Raw genomic sequence first — 24,234 nt, 5'->3', positions numbered from 1 at the left:
TCGTAAGGAGGAATCACCTACCTCGTGACTACAAACACTTCCTCGAAGAAAAACACAGTGCAAACATCCGAGCCCAACACCAGATGGCGATCTACAGCTCTACATGCTAAGAACAGATGCATACTGGGTAAGTAGTATTTTCCTTCTGGCTAGTTGCACTGAAGAACTACAACGTCCACATGTAAAAATCTGTTACTCACAAAGGTTCATAAAAGTTAGGCCAGCAGGGTGGTTGTAAGGCTATTTTATTGACTCATTTATCATACTGGAGAATATCAATGTCTCACATCTGCTACCACTTAGACAAAAAAATTTGCCTGCAAATCCTGATTCGGTTGCACTTTCGGAAATCTGTTTAGGTGCTATCTGCAAGGCATCTGCCTGGCACCATCTATATGCTGAATGAAAGCACCACTACTTAGATTATAATGCTCAACAAGATATTGAGGTAGCGAAAGTAGCATTTAGAAACGTACTCATGCGGAGTCTTTGCCTCTTTCACTCCTTCTCTGAATGTGCCTCAACTAATCAGTGCAAGGCAAGGTTGCCTTTAACCGCTCCATTTAGCAAAAGAAAAGGTCACTGCCTGTAACAATCTTATCAGCTTGGCATTCGTCCACCCAATGACGCAAACTGTGTTGAAAAAATTGAGTGCTCTCAGTCCAACAGCTTGCCAAAAAGCTGATGATGAAGCTAAGGATCTTGTTTGTATCACCAAGGTATGGTCGCAGACATTACATGCTGTGCTTCAAACATGTAATACTACTTTGGATAAATCAGCAGGCAGTAACAGTATGCAAACCTGTAGAAAAAAATTCCAAGGTGCAAAACTAGTGTTCTTTATTAGGAATATCTCTGTTGATCTCTAGGCCATTCCTCCTGAAGATAATTTGACGATGGAGCATTGTTTCAGAGGGATACTAACCAGCACAGAGGAGTGTGATTTAAGATTTTAAATTCTAACTGGATGTTTGCCTTGCAGTCTCATGGCGTTGGGAGGGCTGGTGGTCTGAGGAAACTCCTTTTTAACAGGCTACTTATTTTACAGGAGACGCCAACAGACAAATCAGTGACCTCAAATTCAAACTTGCAAAATCCGAGCAAGAAATAACAGCACTAGAGCAGAATGTAAGTGTGGCATGGTGTCAATGGCCAGGTAACCCAAAGATAAATGCTTTATCTGGAACATATTTACGTGCTCCTTCAGTGACATTTACATTTTCTTTTGTAGGATGCACCCAGTACCGAATATATTTAACCTGTGGTTATTTTCAAATATATATAAGATTTCTGCCTGACTAATTCAGGATACTGTAGCTAATCCAAACGCCTTTTCTGTACCATGTTTATTTGTGTTGGATCAACAATATTTGAAATGCCTAATTATTAATCTTAATAACGATATTTATGTTTTGCACATTACTCAATGACTATGATGATTTTGTTTCCGGTCATATTAGTGTATTACTGTGTCCCCATGCCAGCTTATTATCTAGTTACATCCGCTATGAAATTCATGCTGTTGCAGGGATTCTGTTTAGAAACAGAACTATGCCTGAGATCACGGGATGTCAGCATGTAGAGACTTAGGGCCTGTTTTAGATCTTGGCAGACTGGTTACTCCCTCACAACGTTGACAGATATCCCATCTGCTGAAGTATATATCCCATTGGATATAATGGGATTTATATTTCAGCGGATAGGATATCCGTCACCGTTGTCAGGGATTAACCCGTCCACCAAGATCTAAATCAAGTCCTTAGTCACAATACCACATCAGTACCTATGGGCCTAAATCTAGACTAAATCATACCGCTTTACCTGCCCTCCTAACTTTCCAGAGGGACAGATAAATTATTACCCTAGAACACAACAATTTGAACTCTCTCAGGAGTCGCGGTAACAGGTCATCACCTTTCGTTCTGTCACTGGCCGGTGTCCACAATAATAGGAGAGCGACATGAAGAAAGTTTACAAAATGTATTGAAACTAGAGTGCTGTATCCAAGAGTAACTGTGCTGCAATTAGGAGACATGCAAGTCAATTATGTAATGAGCACAATAAATAAACTGTAGAGAATGACAGCCTGGTCATAGCAAATGACAAATCAGCCTCAAGCCTACCATTACTATGAAAGCACAGTTATCTACTAAAGATGTCTGGGATAAGTACCTGACAACCAAAATCAGTTAGTCTACATCTCAGGCGCACAGCTCTTTTGTCTCTGAACCTTTTTTCTGCAAGCCTTGTTCCTCTCTGTTTTTAGAACGGCAAGTCTTCGCTTATATAATAAGATTTGTCCTATTTGAAAAACAGCAGCTGTCTCTCTCTATTATGTCTAGGTGTTAGTGTCCGACCACAGAGAAAAACAGGGCACAATGTTGTTTTTGGCTTTGCACGAATTGCGAAGATTAAATATCAGCAAAAAACACAAAAACAAAATATGTGCAACTGATTTCGAAAATCAGTGTGACACAAAAACAAGCATGTTACTCAGTAATGTGCGCAAAGCAAAAGCGGTTAACATTGGGGAAAACTACAGTGGGCACTATAGGGGACTTGCGCCAATGCCTGCTCTGCAACCTGGCACAGTATTTCAAACCGTAACCATCACATGTAAATATAAATGTGGGTGTACTTGTAAAGCGCACTGCGACTCCATGGAGTATCCTGGCGCTGAAGACCGCTGGAGAACCCGTCCTGGTTTTCCCTGTGAGATGGTCCCTTTCTGGGTATCTCCAAGGTGAAACCAGGCATCCCCGGCGTCTGTGGGGGGCCGTTATAGAGATGAGGCAAGCTTAATGCCCAGAGTTGCCGAGTGTGTTCCCTGGTTAGAGTAGGCACCGAGGCGAGATTTATCGAGTCCTTTTTGACCCTGGTCCACGACCCTGCCGCGTCTGGAATTGAACCCTGGCCCCGGGCCGTTCTCTGCTTACGGGTCTGCCGCCTCTAACCAGTGAGCCACTCCTCATCACCTAGATCCCTGTGTGTTCTTGTCTAATAAGACTCAGTTGCTTAAATGAAATGTGAGAAATTTAAAGTGAGAAACCATAACTATAAATTCTCCATTATTAGGGGTGTCTTTCATAGATTCACATGCCTGAATCATTCCCCGTCGTCGGAGTGGGAGTCCCACGGTACATAAAAAAGCAATAATATGCTATAAATACATAGTAAATACCAATAGAAACAAACCAGGAAGTAAAGTAGCCAAAGCTACAGTAGAAAAAACTTCCACACCTATGATTATCCTAGTCATTTTGTATAGTCCAAAATACAGCCAATCAGGCGCCAGCACCCACCAGAAGGTTCTCCCCAGAGGCTCAGGCTCTCAGATTTTCTACCGCACGTCGTGTGAAGGGAGTCTCCCTGAGCTCTTCTAAGTTTTCTTCTCTTTCTTCCTTTTGGATCTTTTCTTCGAGGATGTCTTCAAAGAAATCTCTGTTTAGAGCCTGTGATTCTTGTGGTAAGCTTCGGCTTTTTAAAGAGGACCCCCACAAGAAATTTATTTATTGCCTGTACCCAGATCACCAAGTCAAGGACTGTAAGATCTGCAGGACTTTTCCTCAGAAAACTCTCAGAAACAGAGAGGGACGGTTGCTTTTGTGACTACAAAAGCTTAAGGATTCTGATAATCCTGTGTTTGAGGTTGGCGGTATAGCCTCCGGTTTCACTTCAGCGTCTAGAAAGAGGCCTGCGTCTGAGGTATTGCCATCTCCTGGGGCTAAGGTTGCTAAAAAACATCAACCTTCTAAGGGATCTGACAAGCCTTCCACTTCTAAGGCTAATCCCACAGGCAAGGATATGGAGGGTTCTTCTGCACCTCAAAAACGGTCCACCAAAAGATTGCCTCAGGCAGTTGAAAAAATTTCACCTCAGACTGTTTCTTTATCGTCGACGACGCCATCTTCTGTCTCATCGTCGACGAAGACCTCCGTCGACTCTACATCTACGTCGACTGTGACATTCTCATCTCCCAAGCCCCAGATGATCATGTCGACGGCAGCTTCTTCACCAACTATGGTCTATGTATCCGTTAGACCTCTATCGTGGACGCTTCGTCAAGCTCTACCGTCGACGAAGAAGATACCGTCGACGGGCTCGTCGGCGTGCTCCACACCGTCGACGAAGTTGCCACCGTCGACGAAGGCATCGACGAAGCCGATACCGTCTACGACGATCCTACCGTCGACGAAGCCCAATCCGCTGACGACTGCCATACCGTCGACGAAGTCCTTTTCGCCGACGAAGTCCATACCGTCGACGAAACCTGTGCCGTCGACGAAGCCTGTTTCGTCGACAAAGCCTATGCCGTCGACGACGGAACCATTGACGTCTGCCGCAACGGTGGACGCACCGTCGACGACGCAATTGTCATCTTGCACTGCGTTGCAAGTCTGGTCACCGTCTACGGTGTTCTTGACACCAAAACAGTCTTTAGTTCAAAGGCGTGAACCAGCTTTCCAGCTCTCACCCCTACATATTTCACCTCAGAAGTTGCCGTCGCAGGTTCCGGACCAGCTTTTAGACTCTGACAGTGAGGATGAAGTGGTTCAAAGGACATTCGGAGCAGCCACTAGTCCTTCTGAGTTAAATATAAAATATCAAGAAGAAGAACAGGAGTATATACAATCACCTGTACGTATGGCGTCTCCTGTAGACAGAGTCCCTGTCTCGCAATTGCCAGTTGCTTTACTTACCAACTTACAATATATGTTGGATGATTATTATAGAAGGTTTCCACCATCTGAATCTACAGGCTCGGTGCCTGTTAGTCCGGCTGCTGAAGCACTTTTGCCAGTTTCTCAACCAGCAAATCCTTCTTCACCTCCACCACACAATCAGCCTGTGGATGTTCAGTCTTCGGATGAAGATGATCAGAGAAGAAGGAGAGGTACAGGATGAGTCGGAGTGGGATGAATACCAGGTGCAAACTCCTTCTCCTTCACCTCAGACTGTCTCAATTTCACCGCCGGTGGACGTGGGCAGTGTCCACCTTTTGATGGAGCGTGCTACTAAACGCTTTCATATTGTCCCCGGTAGCTTGTCTCCTTTCTGGTGAAGAATTGGCTTGGTAGTTTGGACTGCCCTGTTCCCATGATGCACTGGGCCAGGGACAGACTAATTTGCATATAGCCAGGTTCTGAGCTGGGATGGGGCAGTGAGCTAAATAACGGTGATGGATCAAGCCCTGATCTTTGGACTGGGTAAGAGTGGTCTGCTTAATTCAGACACTCTGTTCATCACCACCCCCTTTTCTGAATCGTTTTTGGCCACTATAGGTGTGGCAGGGTATACTCAGACATGAGTCCCTTGCTCACTGCTCCATCAGGATTCAAGCAAGCCGGGCCGACGAGGCTGAAATGCCAGAAACCGGTCCCCGGTAGCTTGTCTCCTTTCTGGTGAAGAATTGGCTTGGTAGTTTGGTCTGCCCTGTTCCCATGATGCACTGGGCCAGGGACAGACTAATTTGCATATAGCCAGGTTCTGAGCTGGGATGGGGCAGTGAGCTAAATAACGGTGATGGATCAAGCCCTGATCTTTGGACTGGGTAAGAGTGGTCTGCTTAATTCAGACACTCTGTTCATCACCACCCCCTTTTCTGAATCGTTTTTGGCCACTATAGGTGTGGCAGGGTATACTCAGACATGAGTCCCTTGCTCACTGCTCCATCAGGATTCAAGCAAGCCGGGCCGACGAGGCTGAAATGCCAGAAACCGGTCCCCGGTAGCTTGTCTCCTTTCTGGTGAAGAATTGGCTTGGTAGTTTGGTCTGCCCTGTTCCCATGATGCACTGGGCCAGGGACAGACTAATTTGCATATAGCCAGGTTCTGAGCTGGGATGGGGCAGTGAGCTAAATAACGGTGATGGATCAAGCCCTGATCTTTGGACTGAGTAAGAGTGCTCTGCTTAATTCAGACACTCTGTTCATCACCACCCCCTTTTCTGAATCGTTTTTGGCCACTATAGGTGTGGCAGGGTATACTCAGACATGAGTCCCTTGCTCACTGCTCCATCAGGATTCAAGCAAGCCGGGCCGACGAGGCTGAAATGCCAGAAACCGGTCCCCGGTAGCTTGTCTCCTTTCTGGTGAAGAATTGGCTTGGTAGTTTGGTCTGCCCTGTTCCCATGATGCACTGGGCCAGGGACAGACTAATTTGCATATAGCTAGGTTCTGAGCTGGGATGGGGCAGTGAGCTAAATAACGGTGATGGATCAAGCCCTGATCTTTGGACTGGGTAAGAGTGGTCTGCTTAATTCAGACAATCTGTTCATCACCACCCCCTTTTCTGAATCGTTTTTGGCCACTATAGGTGTGGCAGGGTATACTCAGACATGAGTCCCTTGCTCACTGCTCCATCAGGATTCAAGCAAGCCGGGCCGACGAGGCTGAAATGCCAGAAACCGGTCCCCGGTAGCTTGTCTCCTTTCTGGTGAAGAATTGGCTTGGTAGTTTGGTCTGCCCTGTTCCCATGATGCACTGGGCCAGGGACAGACTAATTTGCATATAGCCAGGTTCTGAGCTGGGATGGGGCAGTGAGCTAAATAACGGTGATGGATCAAGCCCTGATCTTTGGACTGGGTAAGAGTGGTCTGCTTAATTCAGACACTCTGTTCATCACCATCCCCTTTTCTGAATCGTTTTTGGCCACTATAGGTGTGGCAGGGTATACTCAGACATGAGTCCCTTGCTCACTGCTCCATCAGGATTAAAGCAAGCCGGGCCGACGAGGCTGAAATGCCAGAAACCGGTCCCCGGTAGCTTGTCTCCTTTCTGGTGAAGAATTGGCTTGGTAGTTTGGTCTGCCCTGTTCCTATGATGCACTGGGCCAGGGACAGACTAATTTGCATATAGCCAGGTTCTGAGCTGGGATGGGGCAGTGAGCTAAATAACGGTGATGGATCAAGCCCTGATCTTTGGACTGAGTAAGAGTGCTCTGCTTAATTCAGACACTCTGTTCATCACCACCCCCTTTTCTGAATCGTTTTTGGCCACTATAGGTGTGGCAGGGTATACTCAGACATGAGTCCCTTGCTCACTGCTCCATCAGGATTCAAGCAAGCCGGGCCGACGAGGCTGAAATGCCAGAAACCGGTCCCCGGTAGCTTGTCTCCTTTCTGGTAAGGAATTGGCTTGGTAGTTTGGTCTGCCCTGTTCCCATGATGCACTGGGCCAGGGACAGACTAATTTGCATATAGCCAGGTTCTGAGCTGGGATGGGGCAGTGAGCTAAATAACGGTGATGGGTCAAGCCCTGATCTTTGGACTGGGTAAGAGTGGTCTGCTTAATTCAGACACTCTGTTCATCACCACCCCCTTTTCTGAATCGTTTTTGGCCACTATAGGTGTGGCAGGGTATACTCAGACATGAGTCCCTTGCTCACTGCTCCATCAGGATTCAAGCAAGCCGGGCCGACGAGGCAGAAATGCCAGAAACCGGTCCCCGGTAGCTTGTCTCCTTTCTGGTGAAGAATTGGCTTGGTAGTTTGGTCTGCCCTGTTCCCATGATGCACTGGGCCAGGGACAGACTTATTTGCATATAGCCAGGTTCTGAGCTGGGATGGGGCAGTGAGCTAAATAACGGTGATAGATCAAGCCCTGATCTTTGGACTGGGTAAGAGTGGTCTGCTTAATTCAGACACTCTGTTCATCACCACCCCCTTTTCTGAATCGTTTTTGGCCACTATAGGTGTGGCAGGGTATACTCAGACATGAGTCCCTTGCTCACTGCTCCATCAGGATTCAAGCAAGCCGGGCCGACGAGGCTGAAATGCCAGAAACCGGTCCCCGGTAGCTTGTCTCCTTTCTGGTGAAGAATTGGCTTGGTAGTTTGGTCTGCCCTGTTCCCATGATGCACTGGGCCAGGGACAGACTAATTTGCATATAGCCAGGTTCTGAGCTGGGATGGGGCAGTGAGCTAAATAACAGTGATGGATCAAGCCCTGATCTTTGGACTGGGTAAGAGTGGTCTGCTTAATTCAGACACTCTGTTCATCACCACCCCCTTTTCTGAATCGTTTTTGGCCACTATAGGTGTGGCAGGGCATACTCAGACATGAGTCCCTTGCTCACTGCTCCATCAGGATTCAAGCAAGCCGGGCCGACGAGGCTGAAATGCCAGAAACCGGTCCCCGGTAGCTTGTCTCCTTTCTGGTGAAGAATTGGCTTGATAGTTTGGTCTGCCCTGTTCCCATGATGCACTGGGCCAGGGACAGACTAATTTGCATATAGCCAGGTTCTGAGCTGGGATGGGGCAGTGAGCTAAATAACGGTGATGGATCAAGCCCTGATCTTTGGACTGGGTAAGAGTGGTCTGCTTAATTCAGACACTCTGTTCATCACCACCCCCTTTTCTGAATCGTTTTTGGCCACTATAGGTGTGGCAGGGTATACTCAGACATGAGTCCCTTGCTCACTGCTCCATCAGGATTCAAGCAAGCCGGGCCGACGAGGCTGAAATGCCAGAAACCGGTCCCCGGTAGCTTGTCTCCTTTCTGGTGAAGAATTGGCTTGGTAGTTTGGTCTGCCCTGTTCCCATGATGCACTGGGCCAGGGACAGACTAATTTGCATATAGCCAGGTTCTGAGCTGGGATGGGGCAGTGAGCTAAATAACGGTGATGGATCAAGCCCTGATCTTTGGACTGGGTAAGAGTGGTCTGCTTAATTCAGACACTCTGTTCATCACCACCCCCTTTTCTGAATCGTTTTTGGCCACTATAGGTGTGGCAGGGCATACTCAGACATGAGTCCCTTGCTCACTGCTCCATCAGGATTCAAGCAAGCCGGGCCGACGAGGCTGAAATGCCAGAAACCGGTCCCCGGTAGCTTGTCTCCTTTCTGGTGAAGAATTGGCTTGGTAGTTTGGTCTGCCCTGTTCCCATGATGCACTGGGCCAGGGACAGACTAATTTGCATATAGCCAGGTTCTGAGCTGGGATGGGGCAGTGAGCTAAATAACGGTGATGGATCAAGACCTTATCTTTGGACTGGGTAAGAGTGGTCTGCTTAATTCAGACACTCTGTTCACCACCACCCCCTTTTCTGAATCGTTCATATTAATATGGAACACATGGAACAAGACTGTTTTCTATATGATTTTAAAGACCAGCCCAGAAAACAAATCAAGTCTATACCCATCATTGACTTTATTTGGCAGGAGGGGATTAAGGTCATGGCAACCCCCGCGTCCATTCCTCCAGTCCTGCCACGGATGGAGAAAAAGTACAGGGCACCGGACAAATCACCTGCGTGCCTTATTGGACAGTCTAAGCTTGACTCTGTAATTGTCCAAGCAGCACAAAAGAGGGCTAGAAACCCTTCCTTTCCTGTTACAGCTCCACCGGACAGAGATGGCAAACGCCTAGATTCTATTGGGAAGCGCGTCTCCACCATGGCGGCTACGACTGTTCGAGCGGCTATTTCATTGGCCATCTTGGGAAGATATTACCGACAGATGTGGTCGGACATCGCACCGTTCATTGACCTCCTTCCTGAGCCTTCCAAGGCTGAGGCGCTGAAGATCCTACAAGAAGGCCAAAGAATCTCAGAAGAGATTATTGATTCAGCAGTTGATGTAGCCTCAATTGGCTTTCGACAACTAGCGGGTGCTGCGGTCCTCCGTAGGCAGGGGTGGCTACGTTCCACTTCCTTCAGACTTGTGGTCCCGAATAAGGTATTGGACATGCCATATGATGGTGAATATCTGTTTGCCCCCAAGTGGAGGAAGCCTAGCAGATGATTAAAAAGGATACGGAAACAGCTAAATCCTTGGGCAGCCTTCAATTCCGCAAGCCGCCCTTTCGAGGAGCGAGAGGACGGGGATCGTCCTCCAACAGAGGTGGATATAACCAGCAATCCTCCTACAGACAGGGCAATCAGCGCTTTCACACTCAGCGCTACCAATCTTATGGCCAGAGAAAGTCTACTTATACCCAAAACAGGGAAAAGACAAATTACCGTGGAAAGGATAAGCGCCAATGAGACATTTCACCTGCCACCACCACAGCCCCACTCTCGAGAAAAAATTGGAGGACGAATATCAAAATTTTACTCAAATTGGCTGTCGATAACGTCAGACAAATGGGTCCTGGAGATCGTGGCCAGGGGCCATGCCCTAGAATTCGAGAAATTTCCTCCAAATGTCCCACCGAAAGGACCACCTCCAGCTCACCTGAAGGAGCTGTTTGCCCAAATCAAATTGATGATTCAAAAAGGAGCGATCGAGAGCGTACCTCAGAAGATGAGGGGCATGGGGGTTTTACTCCAGATTTTTCCTAATAAAGAAGAAAAACGGAGAGTGGCGCCCGATCCTAGATCTTCGCGCTCTAAACAAGTATTTAAAGAAGTTAACATACAGGATGTTATCGCTTCAGGAAATATTACATCTTTTGGCAGCGGGAGATTTCATGGTCACCTTAGATCTCCAAGATGCATATTTCCATATCCCCATTCTACCTCGCCACAGGAAATTCCTGTGCTTCAGGGTGGCTGGCAGGGATTACCAATTCAAAGTCCTACCTTTCGGACTACGGTCAGCGCCAAGAGTATTTACGAAAGTTTTGGCCCCGGTGGCGGCGCACCTCCGGCTGGAGGGAATTCAAATTTTCCCATATTTAGACGACTGCCTTTTAAAGGCCAGTTCTCGCGAGGTTGCACATTATCATCTACAACAGTGTCTACACTTGTTTCAGTCTCTGGGTCTGTCCGTCAACCTCGACAAATCCCAAATGAAACCTTCTCAAAGACGAGCTTTCTTAGGAGCAATACTGGACATCCAAAAGCTCCAAGCCTTTGTCTTGGAGGAAAGGCAAATTAAGATCAAGCACATGGCGCAGAATCTGCTATCAAGAATATTAGTTTCAGTTCGACTGTACAAGTCTTTTCTGGGGATCATATCTTCTTGCATCCCATTAATACCAAACTGCCGCCTCAGGATGAGACCGCTTCAGGAAGAACTGAGCCTACAGTGGCTACAGGTCTCCGGCACCTTCAAAGATCTCATCAGGATCACACCGCTCATGCGGAATTCTCTCCTCTGGTGGACACAAAAGCGACATCTCCAGCAGGGGTGTGCATTCATTCAAGAGGCACACAATAAACAAATGGAGAGAGTAAAGGGAATTAATCCACGTGAGTGGACGGAAAGTACTCCTGGTCCCCTTGGCTAGGTATCTAAATAACAAAAAAAGGAGTACCACCATAAGAGGCTCAAAGAGCGATCTTGGTGGGATGGTTTTCTAGTGGAAAAAGAAGAAAGTCCTTCTTTGGTTTAATAAACCCCTCACTCACCGACCTGGTCGGTGACATGCTTCATCATCGGGGTCCACCTTGACAGCCGAGTGCCATCAAGGTGTGCTGCGACACCTGAAATACAGTGGAGCTGGTTTGTGAATGATGAGTGCAAGAAAAAGTAAGTGTGTTAAAAATTGTCCTGGTATGACTTGTGGGAATTTTTTTTTATTCTTAAGACTACTGGACAATATTAAAAACGTGTGTGTAGATACAATAATAGGCTAATTATGACCGTGTGTATCTGTAGATAAGTGAAAGGTCTACATGTTTCAACCCGTATTGGAACATACCGGGTTTTCGTCAGGACCAAAAAGACAAAAAAAGGGAAAGTGGGTGGTCAGGGCACACTAACGTCATGCCATACCTACAATCCTTTGTTGACCTGTTAACCAAAATCTGTTACAGGGTGAAGAATGCTGTACCCCAGGGGGGTTACGCACAAAGTAAAAAAGACCTGTAGGGGGGAGAAAGAGAATTTGTCACAAGAAAACTCGTTACGTGCCTGCAACGTAGTGAAGTGACGAAATCTGCTGTCTCTGTGAACATCCCACACAGAATTAATGCGGACTATTTTATAATGTGCTGCTCAATTACATAGGAATAACGTATTGGCGCAATACAGCCATTATGGCTACCTGGCACACCTATCAATAGTTGTGTGCTTTGTGAAAAAGGTTCAGAATTTTGTCACTCGCATCCGATAATTATAGGTGCGTGGCTAGGCAACAATCATATCCTTAGAAGTGAGAAAAGGAACGACGTGCTATTGATTCTTCTTTATCCAACAGAGACAATACAAAACTAACACAACATATAACACACAGTATGCCGGGAAGGTGCTTACTCCTAAATAAGGGTCTTTAGGCTGCACGGGATTAGAGGGAAGGGTGGCCACTGTTGGAAGACATATTCTGCAATCAAATGGAGGGGTTGCTATGTTCAGGGTTGACTTACGGAAGGTGCTGGAAAAACTCAGACGAAGAAACGGAAACAATCGCGTTTCATCCAGGGAATTCAATGTTCTACTTACAGTTTTCAAGTCGTACGGTCAAACGGTATACCTAGATTGCCCCTCCATGCGCCCGTAGTGAGATCGCATAGTGAAACGAGTTAAGACTACCGCCATTGGAGTCGAGGTAGGCGTGGTCTCCTGAACGTGATGACGTCAGGCGCTCCCGGAAGGAGCGGTACGGTAGCCTGTAGCGTTCACAAAGGGGCGTTGCTATAGTAATGGAAAAACAAATGGATGTTTAGAAGGTGCCAGGATTAGCTCTACAATTACGTTAACGCTCCATAAGGTGAAGCGATCGTATTGATATTGTATACTTAGAAAAAACTGCTTATTAGCAGGATAAAAAGAATAACGCTCCCTGGAAAAAAATATATAATAATCACCCTTGCTGAATCAATACGGAGGTATTAATAAGGGCTCTATGAATTGCTAAGGCAGTAAGTATGGAAGCTCAAGGGGAATAGGAACCCTCTTAGTCAATAGGCATAGAGGAATCTTCCTGGGCAGCCTCAAATAAGACTGTACTGTACTAGGGCAATGAGAATAGAGGATAGAAGAGTATTTGACAGTAAAGTGAAGGGGCAAACTAGGTTGCACTGATGTCAGATGATCAATAAACCGAGGGGGCGGTTTATTCTGTGTTATATTGACCAGACAGATGCGGGAGGGACAACAACAATGTTTCAGAGATGGAAGTTATAGGACACTAGCCCATGGGATATTGTCATTCAATCCAATGATATGTGTTGATAGTCTGTAGACCCATCTCTGTTTTTTTTAATACAGACGTTTCTGTAGGTTGGGTCCGGGTGTTATCTGTTCGATAATAGTCCATATCATGTCATTTGGTGTATGACTGTTCTCTAGAAAATGGTCTGTTAGCCTGGTCGCACTTTTTCTGCATACAATCCTTTCTTTGGCCCAAAACAAGGACTGCCCCTATTAATCCTTCTATTACCAGAACTTGGGGCCTCCCTGATGTCACTGGACCTTACCGCTGCGGAAACTGCAGTGTATGCCATCTGACGAGAAATACAAAAACACTGGACCTTGAAGCCGGAAAAGTATGGAGACAACTTGCCCATACAAACTGCAATAGCAGTAACGTGATCTATTTGATTGAGTGTACATGCAGGAAGCAGCACGTAGGAATGACTACCCGTAAGGTGAAGCAACGGATATGTGAACACCGCAGCACGATCCGCTGCAGAAAAAGTGCGACCAGGCTAACAGACCATTTTCTAGAGAACAGTCATACACCAAATGACATGATATGGACTATTATCGAACAGATAACACCTGGACCCAACCTACAGAAACGTTTGTATGAAAAAGAACAGAGATGGGTCTACAGACTATCAACACATCATTGGATTGAATGACAATATCCCATGGGCTAATGTCCTATAACTTCCATCTCTGAAACATTGTTGTTGTCCCTCCCGCATCTGTCTGGTCAATATAACACAGAATAAACCGCCCCCTCGGTTTATTGATCATCTGACATCAGTGCAACCTAGTTTGCCCATTCACATTACTGTCAAATACTCTTCTATCCTCTATTCTCATTGCCCTAGTACAGTACAGTCTTATTTGAGGCTGCCCAAGAAGATTCCTCTATGCCTATTGACTAAGAGGGTTCCTATTCCCCTTGAGCTTCCATACTTACTGCCTTTGCAATTCATAGAGCCCTTATTAATACTTCCCTATTGATTCAGCAAGGGTGATTATTATATATTTTTTTCCAGGGAGCGTTATTCTTTTTATCCTGCTAATAAGCAGTTTTTTCTAAGTATACAATATCAATACGATCGCTTCACCTTATGGAGCGTCAACGTAATTGTAGAGCTAATCCTGGCACCTTCTAAACATCCATTTGTTTTTTGAACGCGGTAGCGTTTCCGTTACTATAGCAACGCCCCTTTGTGAACGCTACAGGCTACCATACCGCTCCTTCCGGGAGCGCCTGACGTCATCACGTTCAGGAGACCACGCCTACCCCGACTCCGATGGCGGTAGTCTTAACATGCTTCACTATGCGATCTCACCACGGGCGCATGGAGGGGCAAACTAGGTATACCGTTTGACCGTACCACTTGAAAACTGTAAGTAGAACATTGAATTCCCTGGATGAAACGCGATTGTTTCCGTTTCTTCGTCTGAGTTTTTCCAGCACCTTCCGTAAGTCAACCCTGAACATAGCAACCCCTCCATTTGATTGCAGAATATGTCTACCAACAGTGGCCACCCTTCCCTCTAATCCCGTGCAGCCTAAAGACCCTGATTTAGGAGTAAGCACCTTCCCGGTATACTGTGTGTTATATGTTGTGTTAGTTTTGTATTGTCTCTGTTGGATAAAGAAGAATCAATAGAACGTTGTTCCTTTTCTCACTTCTAAGGATATGATTGTTGCCTAGCCACACACCTATAATTATCGGATGCGAGTGACAAAATTCTGAACCTTTTTCACAAAGCACACAACTATTGATAGGTGTACCAGGTAGCCATAATGGCTGTATTGCGCCAATACGTTATTCCTATGTAATTGAGCAGCACACTGCACTAAAAATAGCCCGCATTAATTCTGTGTGGGATGTTCACAGAGACAGCAGATTTCGTCACTTCACTACGTTGCAGGCACGTAACGAGTTTTCTTGTGACAAATTCTCTTTCTCCCCCCTACAGGTCTTTTTTTACTTTGTGCGTAACCCCCCCTGGGGTACAGCATTCTTCACCCTGTAACAGATTTTGGTTAACAGGTCAACAAAGGATTGTAGGTATGGCAGGACGTTAGTGTGCCCTGACCACCCACTTTCCCTTTTTTTGTCTTTTTGGTCCCTACGAAAACCCGGTATGTTCCAATACGGGTTGAAACATGTAGACCTTTCACTTATCTACAGATACACACGGTCATAATTAGCCTATTATTGTATCTACACACACGTTTTTAATATTGTCCAGTAGTCTTAAGAATACATTTTTTTTCCCACAAGTCATACCAGGACAATTTTTAACACACTTACTTTTTCTTGCACTCATCATTCACATACCAGCCCCACTGTATTTCAGGTGTCGCAGCACACCTTGATGGCGCTCGGCTGTCAAGGTGGACCCCGATGATGAAGCATGTCACCGACCAGGTCGGTGAGTGAGGGGTTTATTAAACCAAAGAAGGACTTTCTTCTTTTTCCACTAGAAAACCATCCCACCAAGATCGCTCTTTGAGCCTCTTATGGTGGTACTCCTTTTCCTTCAAGAGGCACCAAGCCTTACCATCACTACAGATGCATCTCTCGAGGGATGGGGAGCGCATCTTCAAGGCCTCACAATCAGCGGCAAGTGGACTGCACAACAAAGGCGGTGGCACATCAACCGTCTGGAACTGAGAGCCATTTTTCTTGCACTCAAGGCGTTTTCAGGATGCCAATATATTGGTGAGAACAGACAACACAACAAGCATGCACTACGTCAACAAGCAGGGAGGAACACGATCACTTCTCCTGTCCCAAGAAGCACAAGACCTATGGGCATGGGCTTTAAGGCACAACATAAATCTTTAAGCAGTGCATGTTCCGGGAACAGAGAACGTCCTGGCAGACGCACTCAGCAGGACGACGGTCTCCACTAACGAGTGGGAACTGCATCAGCAGACAGTGGAGCGCATCTTTCACCTGTGGGGTCGACCAAACCTAGACCTATTTGCGACAAAGACCAACAGCAAATGCCAATTCTTCGCAAGCTGGCATCCCCAAAAGGAACTCTTAGGGGAATGCGTTTTCGATAGATTGGTCTCTGACATATGCGTACGCTTTTCCACCAATTCCACTAGTCCCCAAGGTCCTGCGGAAAATGAAGAGGGAACCATGCCGACTGATTCTAATTGCTCCCAGATGGCCACGCCAGTATTGGTTTACAGAGCTCCTTCTTCTGTCGGAGTGCGAACCGATTTAGCTGAATCCAATCCCGAACTGACTGCGCATTCAGAACGGACAGGTTTACCATCCGGATCCAACATCATTGAGATTAGCGGCCTGGCGCCTGAGTACCGTGAGTTCGCCCACCTAAACATCCCGGAAGACTGCAAAGAGGTTCTGGCCAAGGCAAGGGCGCCCGCTACCATAAAGACATACAGTCTTAAATGGAAGCGTTTTTGCATCTGGTGTCGCTCAACCAGGGTTCACCCTTTTTCAGCAAAGCTGGAGGAGATTCTGCCTTTCTTCCTGCAATTAGCAAGATCAGGCCTGTCTCATGCAACCTTGAAGGTCTTTCTGGCTGCGATCTCAAGGTATCGACAGGATGGGACCAATTCCCTTTATTCTGCGAGGATTATACAACAATTCTTTAAGGGCCTCTTTAGAATGTTCCCTCCAGTACGCCGTCCACCTCCGGCGTGGCATCTAAATGTGGTCCTGGCGCAACTCATGCGTCACCCATTCGAACCCATCCACAAGGCAGACCTGAAATATCTCTTGTGGAAGGTATCATTGCTGCTGGCTTTAACGTGCTCCAGGAGAGTCAGTGATATCCAGGCTTTCACTGTTCACCATCCTTTCCTGCAGTTCACAAGTGACTCTGTAATGCTCCGCACTAATCCGAAGTATATCCCCAAAGTACCTTCGGATTTTCACCTCAACGAACCGATAATTCTAAAGTCATTCTTTCCTAACCCGCAAACACCGGCGGAAAGAGCGTTGCATACGCTGGACGTCAAACGGTGTCTTAAATTTTATCTGCAGAGAACATCCGCTTTGCACAGTTCTGACCAACTATTTATCACCTACGGTTCAATTCGTAGGGGGCAGGCAGTTTCTAAACAGACTATTGCAAGATGGATATCTTCTGCCATTGCCTTTTGCCATGCACAAACAGGACGACCATTGCAAGCAGCTCCTAGAGCCCACTCTACAAGAGCAATGTCGTCATCTACGGCTTCATTTGCTGGAGTTCCCCTTCAGCAGATCTGCAGGGCGGCTACTTGGGCCAGTCGCCGTACATTTACGAGACATTGTCTGGAGGCAACCAGCGAAGCTGATACTTCTGTGGGTCGAGCAGTTCTACGGAATCTTTTCAGCTAAGGTGAGCCTCTGTTTCCCACCTCCTTTTACTGCTGTCAGACGCTTCCTATGTTCTATTTGTTACACATGCTTGCATGATTGCACTCTGCTATGCTTAAAATTATATGTTTTTTCAGTTTGCACTGTTATATGCCTTATATGCTGACAAGCTTGACTACAATTGGCGGCTGCCTAGCACGGATGTACTGCTAGCTACTCTGATTCAGGCATGTGAATCTATGAAAGACACCCCTAATACTGGAGAAGAACAATAGTTACTTACCTGTAATCTGTGGTTCTCCAGTATTGGTGTCTTTCATAGATTCACATGCAACCCGCCCACCTCCCCTCAGAGGCTTTTAGGCTATATTGGTTTACCTTCACTCCTTGCGAGAAAATCTGAGAGCCTGAGCCTCTGGGGAGAACCTTCTGGTGGGTGCTGGCGCCTGATTGGCTGTATTTTGGACTATACAAAATGACTAGGATAGTCATAGGTGTGGACGTTTTTTCTACTGTAGCTTTGGTTACTTTACTTCCTGGTTTGTTTCTATTGGTATTTACTATGTATTTATAGCATATTATTGCTTTTTTATGTACCGTGGGACTCCCACTCCGACGACGGGAATGATTCAGGCATGTGAATCTATGAAAGACACCAATACTGGAGAACCACAGATTACAGGTAAGTAACTATTGTTCTTCTTTAATGTAAATAAATGTAAATGTAGTATACTTGTAAAGCGCACAGCTGCCCCACCAACGGGGCGTCCCGGCGCTGTATAACTCTGGGGAACCCGTCCTGGCTTTCCCTGTGGGATGGTCCCTTGCTGGGAGTCCCCAAGGTGGAGCCAGGCATCCCCGGAATTGGTGGGGCCATTGTGGAGATTAGGCAAACTAATGCCCAGAGTTGCCGAGTGGAACCCCTGATTAGAGTAAGCACCGAAACGAGAATTATTGAGTCCGCTGACCAAGGTCCACGACCCTGCCGTGTCGGGAATTGAACCCTGGTCCCAGACTGACTTCTGCTCTCAGGCCTGCCGCCTCTAACCAGTGAGCCACACTACTCCACAGTAGTAGCTGTTACTGTAGCACATGTATATTGGCCAAGTTCGGCCTATAAATCTTAAAGGACCACCCGGTGAGTGATGTCACACAACTCCTTACATCCTCAAACACAGCTGCATTTTAGAATACCTGTTGGTGATTATTAGAGATGCGGGCCTGGGAAAAGAGAACAGTTATTTTTTTTTCTCTACACTTGGTTGACCCCTTAAGTCTGTAAACCTTCTCTGGCATTAGGCTGGATTGATAACTTTCACTATATGTTTCAACTGTTATTAATTTGCCAGTGGTCATAACGCACATTTATTAGCACTTGTCAACACTTGGGCATCTACTGGCAATACATCCATGACAATGTATCCGTCATACAGCCCAAAAATCAAATGTTTACTGGTTATTTCTATTGGAGAGTTTGCTTCTGGTCACCTCCTGTCAAGCAGTTACCGCGATTATTTGTCTTGGTGTTTTTACACACAGTTAATGTTTTCTCAGACTGTCAAGCAATGGCTGTCAAGCAGTTTCTCTCGCCTCATTATAAGATGGTACATTTTTGCAGAGTTTAAGAGACATTGAAGCACTGGAACTAGGTAGTGTCTAGCTCCTATCGATGATTGCTTCAGGGTGGTAAGCTGTGAAACATACAAAAGGGATCATTTATTCTGAATAACGGGAATTAAGTAAGAATAACAGGAATTAAGTAAATACAAGGCTTTAACTTTCAGTGCCCCTTTCAAATTTTCCCTTTTCCATCTCTGCATGTTAAGACATGACATTGCTCCACTACACAGTATGGTTAATGATACTTGTGAAGGCCTGTGCAGGGCTAGGTTTGGGTAACTGTGCGTATAATACACTGCATATTTTCCCCCAACAGACTTTTATTGGTTTATACATACAACCAGCAGTTTCAATTAATATGTCTGCAGCCACAGAGTTTACAGTGCTCAGCCTGTTATTCCTAATTAGATTCCCTTATTGCTGCGATATCTGTTAGGTGGGCCTTCCCCAAATATGGAAAGCAAAAGGACTAAGAATATTCCTTAACAATCCATTCGCTTAAGCTTGGATGATAAATTCCAGTCACCAGGTATCTTTTTAATTACTATGAACAACATCATCCTCTCCCCCATCCCCCCTTCAACCCCCCACCCCCAGGCGTGTCATGGTGGACCAGTCTTAACATAACAGAAGGAGGTCTAGTTCCCTAATTCTCATCATTTCATCTCAACAGATCATTTTATCCATTCAAACTATTAAATTAAACCAGATTTGCTAATCATCTCGCCCTCGGCTATAGGGAGACTCATTTCTTCTCGTCACATTATCGTAAGCCTCCCCTAGATCCTCCCTGGTGGTGCGCATAATCAACTATTGGCCCCAGGGGTTTCTGTCAGGCGGTCCGTTCCATTTTTCAGTACCTTGACTAGTGCCGTTAAGGCTCTGGCCGACTCCAGTGAGCCCTTCCCTCTCGTAGCATTCCTAGTTCTGACTGCCCCTTCCTAGTCCAACCAGTGTAGTAGCTACCTTTTCCAGCTTTGCGGACTAGGTCCCCTTTGTGTCCCTTCCAGTTTCGGGCTATTTCTCTTTTAGCCAGGAGAAGTGCCAGGTCCTGAAACCCACTAGTGACTTTATTCTTGGAGGTATGTGGGAACTAAAGGAGGCGGCAGTGTTGTGGTGTGTAGTCGACTTTCCTGTCTAACACCTTGGACAACGTGTCAGTGATAGTTTTCCAAAACCTCCCCAGGTGTGGGTAACTCCAAAACATGTAGAGGAACTCTGCTCCTATCTCCGCACAGCGTGGGCATGCAGCATCTGTCGTTGCAAAGTATCGGTTTATCCTATCCGGGGTGAGATATGCTCTATGTAGCACATAGAAGTAAATAAGCTTAAACTGCGGGTTCCTGGAAACCTTGGGGAAGCGATTCACTAGACCTTCCCACTTGCTCCTCTATGGGAATCCCCAAATACTCCACCCACAGTGCTCTTAATTTGTCTAAGGGAGTCACACCCTCGTCTCGAAGACGGCAGTACAAGCATGTGATTGCTTTGTATGTCCCGGAGGATAACACTATGTACTGGCACCCAGTTGACAGCGGAAGTTCCTCCATCCCCAACTTCCAGTGCTTCTGGATTACCACTGTTAGCGCTGTATGCAAGAGGAAATGACCCCTCAGAGTTCATATCTTTCCAGAAAATCTTCAATTGGCATCCATGCCCCGTCCTCACATTAGGCCCCTACTGTGCAGACTCCTAATGGCCTTCCCTACATTGCCCTCCAGAGTATCCAAGGTATTGTGATAAATCCTGCTCTACATCCTGCTCTATATCTGGTCTGTCTCTACCCATAGTGGTCAGAAACAGGCATGACTTCCACCAGCTCCTTTGACCCCCCCCCCCCCCTCCCCCCATAGGTCCTCCCTCAAATTCTGGAGGAAAACTAGGAGATCATCGGCATATAGTGCTTTATAATGTTGTTGGCCAAATATCTCACGCCCCTTGTAAGGCTTCCCAGATCATCTGGCGTGGTAGGCTAATGGCTCCATGGCCAAGGCAAACAGGAGTGGCGACAAGGGGCAACCCTCTTTGGTGCCCCTGGTCACTTGATAGCGGTCTGAGATCATTCTCCCGGTTTTCACTCTAGCCAGTGATCCCGCATATAGTAATTTTGTCCATTCTACGAAACCTTGACCTAGACCAAACTTTTCCATTATTCAGTAAAGATTATGCCATTCTAGGCTGTCAAAAGTCTTTTAAATAGCTTACCGCAAAGACAGCTGCTTCCTCTTTATCGTATGAGTGTGCTTCAAGTTCTCTGAAAAATCTCTGGACATTGTAGCGGTATTACGCCCTGGGATAAACCCGGCCTCTATGTATAAGTTTACTCATATGTAGAGGGAGGCGCATGGCTAGTATCTTGCTTAGAACCGTGCAGTCCAGGTTAAGCATAGACAGCAGTCTACATGCAGTTTTATCTTCAGGGGATTTACCTGGTTTTAAGAGTGGCACCACTAGAGCCTCTCGTGACATTGCGGGGAGACTACCCGCGTCCCTGGCCCCTTTGTAGACACTCACTAATTTGGGGCCTAGTTCCTCAATGTATGTCGAATAACAGTCTACCGCCAAGCTGTCTGTGCTGGGGGTCTTGTTTCTGGCCATTGCTTTAACTGCTGCCATAATCTCTTTGAGCTCAAATCCCCTCCCGTGTCTACGTTGCTGTTGGAAGTATTATTGGTTGTGCAGGTTGTCTTACTCTGGTATAAATCTCCATAATAACCCTTAAACACGCTATTTATGCCCAGTGGGTGCAAATAGTGGGTGTCTTTCCTTCCCTAAATTCAAGAATTATTTGAGCCTCGTTTTGCTGGGTTTGCTACCCATGCTAGGAGTGTCCTAGTGTGATCTCCTCTCTTTGTGTGCACTTATATAGTTTCTATAATCGAAAGACCTCAACCTTTCCACATGTTCGGCTACCCTCTTTCGCTTCAATCAGCTGGTCTTGTATCTCTCTGCGTTCAAGCCTAAGTTGTTTAATAGGCCTCAATCGTTGCTCCACAGCCAGGGTCTCCAGTAAGAGGGTTCCTCATTCTCGCCATCTCAGATATACATCTACCCCTGATAACTGCCTTAATGGCGTCCCACACTATTAGGGGGTCCGTACCTCTTCATCGTTCTCCTCCAAATATTGGGTAATGGCATTTTTAATCCTTGCCTGAAAGACCGGGTCCTCAAGGGCTTCCGGTTTTAACGGCCATGTAGGCATACTTGCCCACGGCGTACCCCATTTTATTCCCAGCAGCAAAGGGTTATGATCGGAGATTATCCTGGCCCGTTACTTACTGGTCTCTACTAGATCATGAATGTCTGGTGTTCAGAGTATCGTATCCAGTCGTACAAGTAAGTCATGCAAGTGGGAAAAGAAGGAATAGTCCTTCTACTCTGGGTGGTGTGCTCTCCAAGAGTTTCATTCCCCACTGGGTTTGCCATTCCTTCAGGGCCTTTGCCAACCCTGACTATTGGGGTGCCCGTAGTGGTGGATGGGACCCGTCAATATAAAGTTTGCTATACAATTATAATCTCATCCCATTATTACTAGGCCTATCAGGTGTGGAGCCAGTGGTCTGCAGAGGGCAGACAAGAATGAAACATGGTCGGTATTGGGTTCATATATGCTCACTATAGTGACATCGCTGCCGTCTAATGTCCCAGGTACCACCACATACCTACCCTCTGGGTCTAATATTAGTCTCCTACACTTAAATGGGAGACCTGGTTTAATCCACACCAACACCCCTCTGGCGAATGCAGAGTTTCTGTGTAATAGGCCTGTTCCCTCCATCTACGCTGAAGAGCTGCCCCCTCCTTAGCTCTAAGATGTGCTTCCTGTATGTTATAGGGCAATCTGCACTCCCCTTCTGGCCAAGAAGGCATATACCTTTTGTCGTTTGACCATGGAGTGCATCCCTCTCACATTCCATGTTGCTTCAAACGAGTCCCCGCTTCCCACCAGGGGTTGCTATTATTCTATCTATTCTTTTCCTCTTGGATATTGACATGCCTAACTCCATCTACCATACACACCCTCCCCTTTTCGAGAACCCCATCCCCCAACAAATACACACCCTGTACCCCAGAACCAAAGGGTGTCCGAAGTCTGGTGCACCCGCATAACACTAAGTAGGGTGGGCTGGTATCACAGTCTCGGAGCAGATCCCCCAGACCCGGGTTCCCCCCATCGCAATGAGTACAAACCACGGGTACAGTCTCCATTAAGTACATAGAGGCTACGACCTTTCAATGGCAACAGGCTCTTTTGCCGGCGGGTGTGCATTTCACAGTCTGTCGCAATCGCCATTAAATTATCTTGTCTGCCGTTCTTGGTGTAACCTTCGGCAATTCCATGTCAGTGTCTTACGCAGGGCTTATGTCTCTGGTTACCTCCAAATTATGATCCTCCTGCTCACTAAGCGAAGAACAAGGGTTCCTGTCCATGTTGCTGAGTTCAGTGAGCGCCCAGATCACCTTACCACTCTCACGTTGGGTTTCTGCAAATGTGGGAACATTTTTCTTAGTGTACTTCAGCCTCCTGCGACGCGAATCAGGATGTCTGGTGCTACCTTCTGGTCTGGTATTCGATTCTCCTTCAATCCAGCTCCAGGCATCTTGTAGGGTCATGAAAAATTGTGTACCGGTGGGAGGGACCACCCTTGGGCATGCCAGGAATAACATTGCGTAGGGGACATTCATTTTCCGGAAACGGCTCTTCACCCCTAGAAAGGTTGCACATTGCTTCTACCCCTTGACGGTGAAATCCGTAAGGATCATCACTTTACTATCATTTATTTGTAGGTCTCTTCATGTTCTCTCTTGAGCTAGAATATTGTCCTGGTCCCTATAGTGCAGGAGTTTGGCTAGTATAGGGTGTAGGAGAGCCCCCGGTTTGGGATTTTGGGTAGGAACCCTATGTGCCCTCTGCAGGGCATAGAATTGGGAGAGGCCCTCTGGTGCTACATCTTTGCGGAACCACTCATCCATGTAGGTCAGCATGTCCGTTCCTTCTACCCATTCAGGAACCCCTAGAATTCTTATATTATTTCTGTGGGATCTATTTTCGCTGTCTTGTGCCCAAAATCCAACACCTTAACTTAGTTCTCAATGAGGGTGGTATGTCTGTTAAGGTTTGTTTGGTAGTGGTGACTCTCTCGGCCAACCTCTGGTGGTCGTCTTTCAGTAAATTGAGCTCAGTCCCTGTCTATTTTAGACGTAGGAGCCTCTTGTGTAGCAGTTATTGCCTGTAATATGCCACCAAGTGTTGGC

At 46.6% G+C, this 24,234-nt stretch overlaps 1 protein-coding gene across 2 annotated transcripts in view; it reads left to right on the top strand.

Moving 5' to 3' along the window:
- LRRFIP1 (LRR binding FLII interacting protein 1) overlaps positions 1–24,234 on the top strand; it is a 542,422-nt gene that overhangs the window by 492,844 nt on the left and 25,344 nt on the right. For both annotated transcript variants that reach the window (XM_078681355.1, XM_078681354.1), the window contains one exon: positions 1,049–1,128. In XM_078681355.1, coding sequence (XP_078537481.1) covers positions 1,049–1,128 — 80 coding nt within the window. The remainder of the gene's footprint in view (positions 1–1,048; positions 1,129–24,234) is intronic.

This window comes from Lissotriton helveticus, chromosome 3_1 (genome assembly GCF_964261635.1).
Source record: "Lissotriton helveticus chromosome 3_1, aLisHel1.1, whole genome shotgun sequence".
NCBI lineage: Eukaryota > Metazoa > Chordata > Amphibia > Caudata > Salamandridae > Lissotriton > Lissotriton helveticus.
Note: the sequence above shows the minus strand (reverse complement) of the source record. Positions and strands in the feature narration are given on the sequence as shown.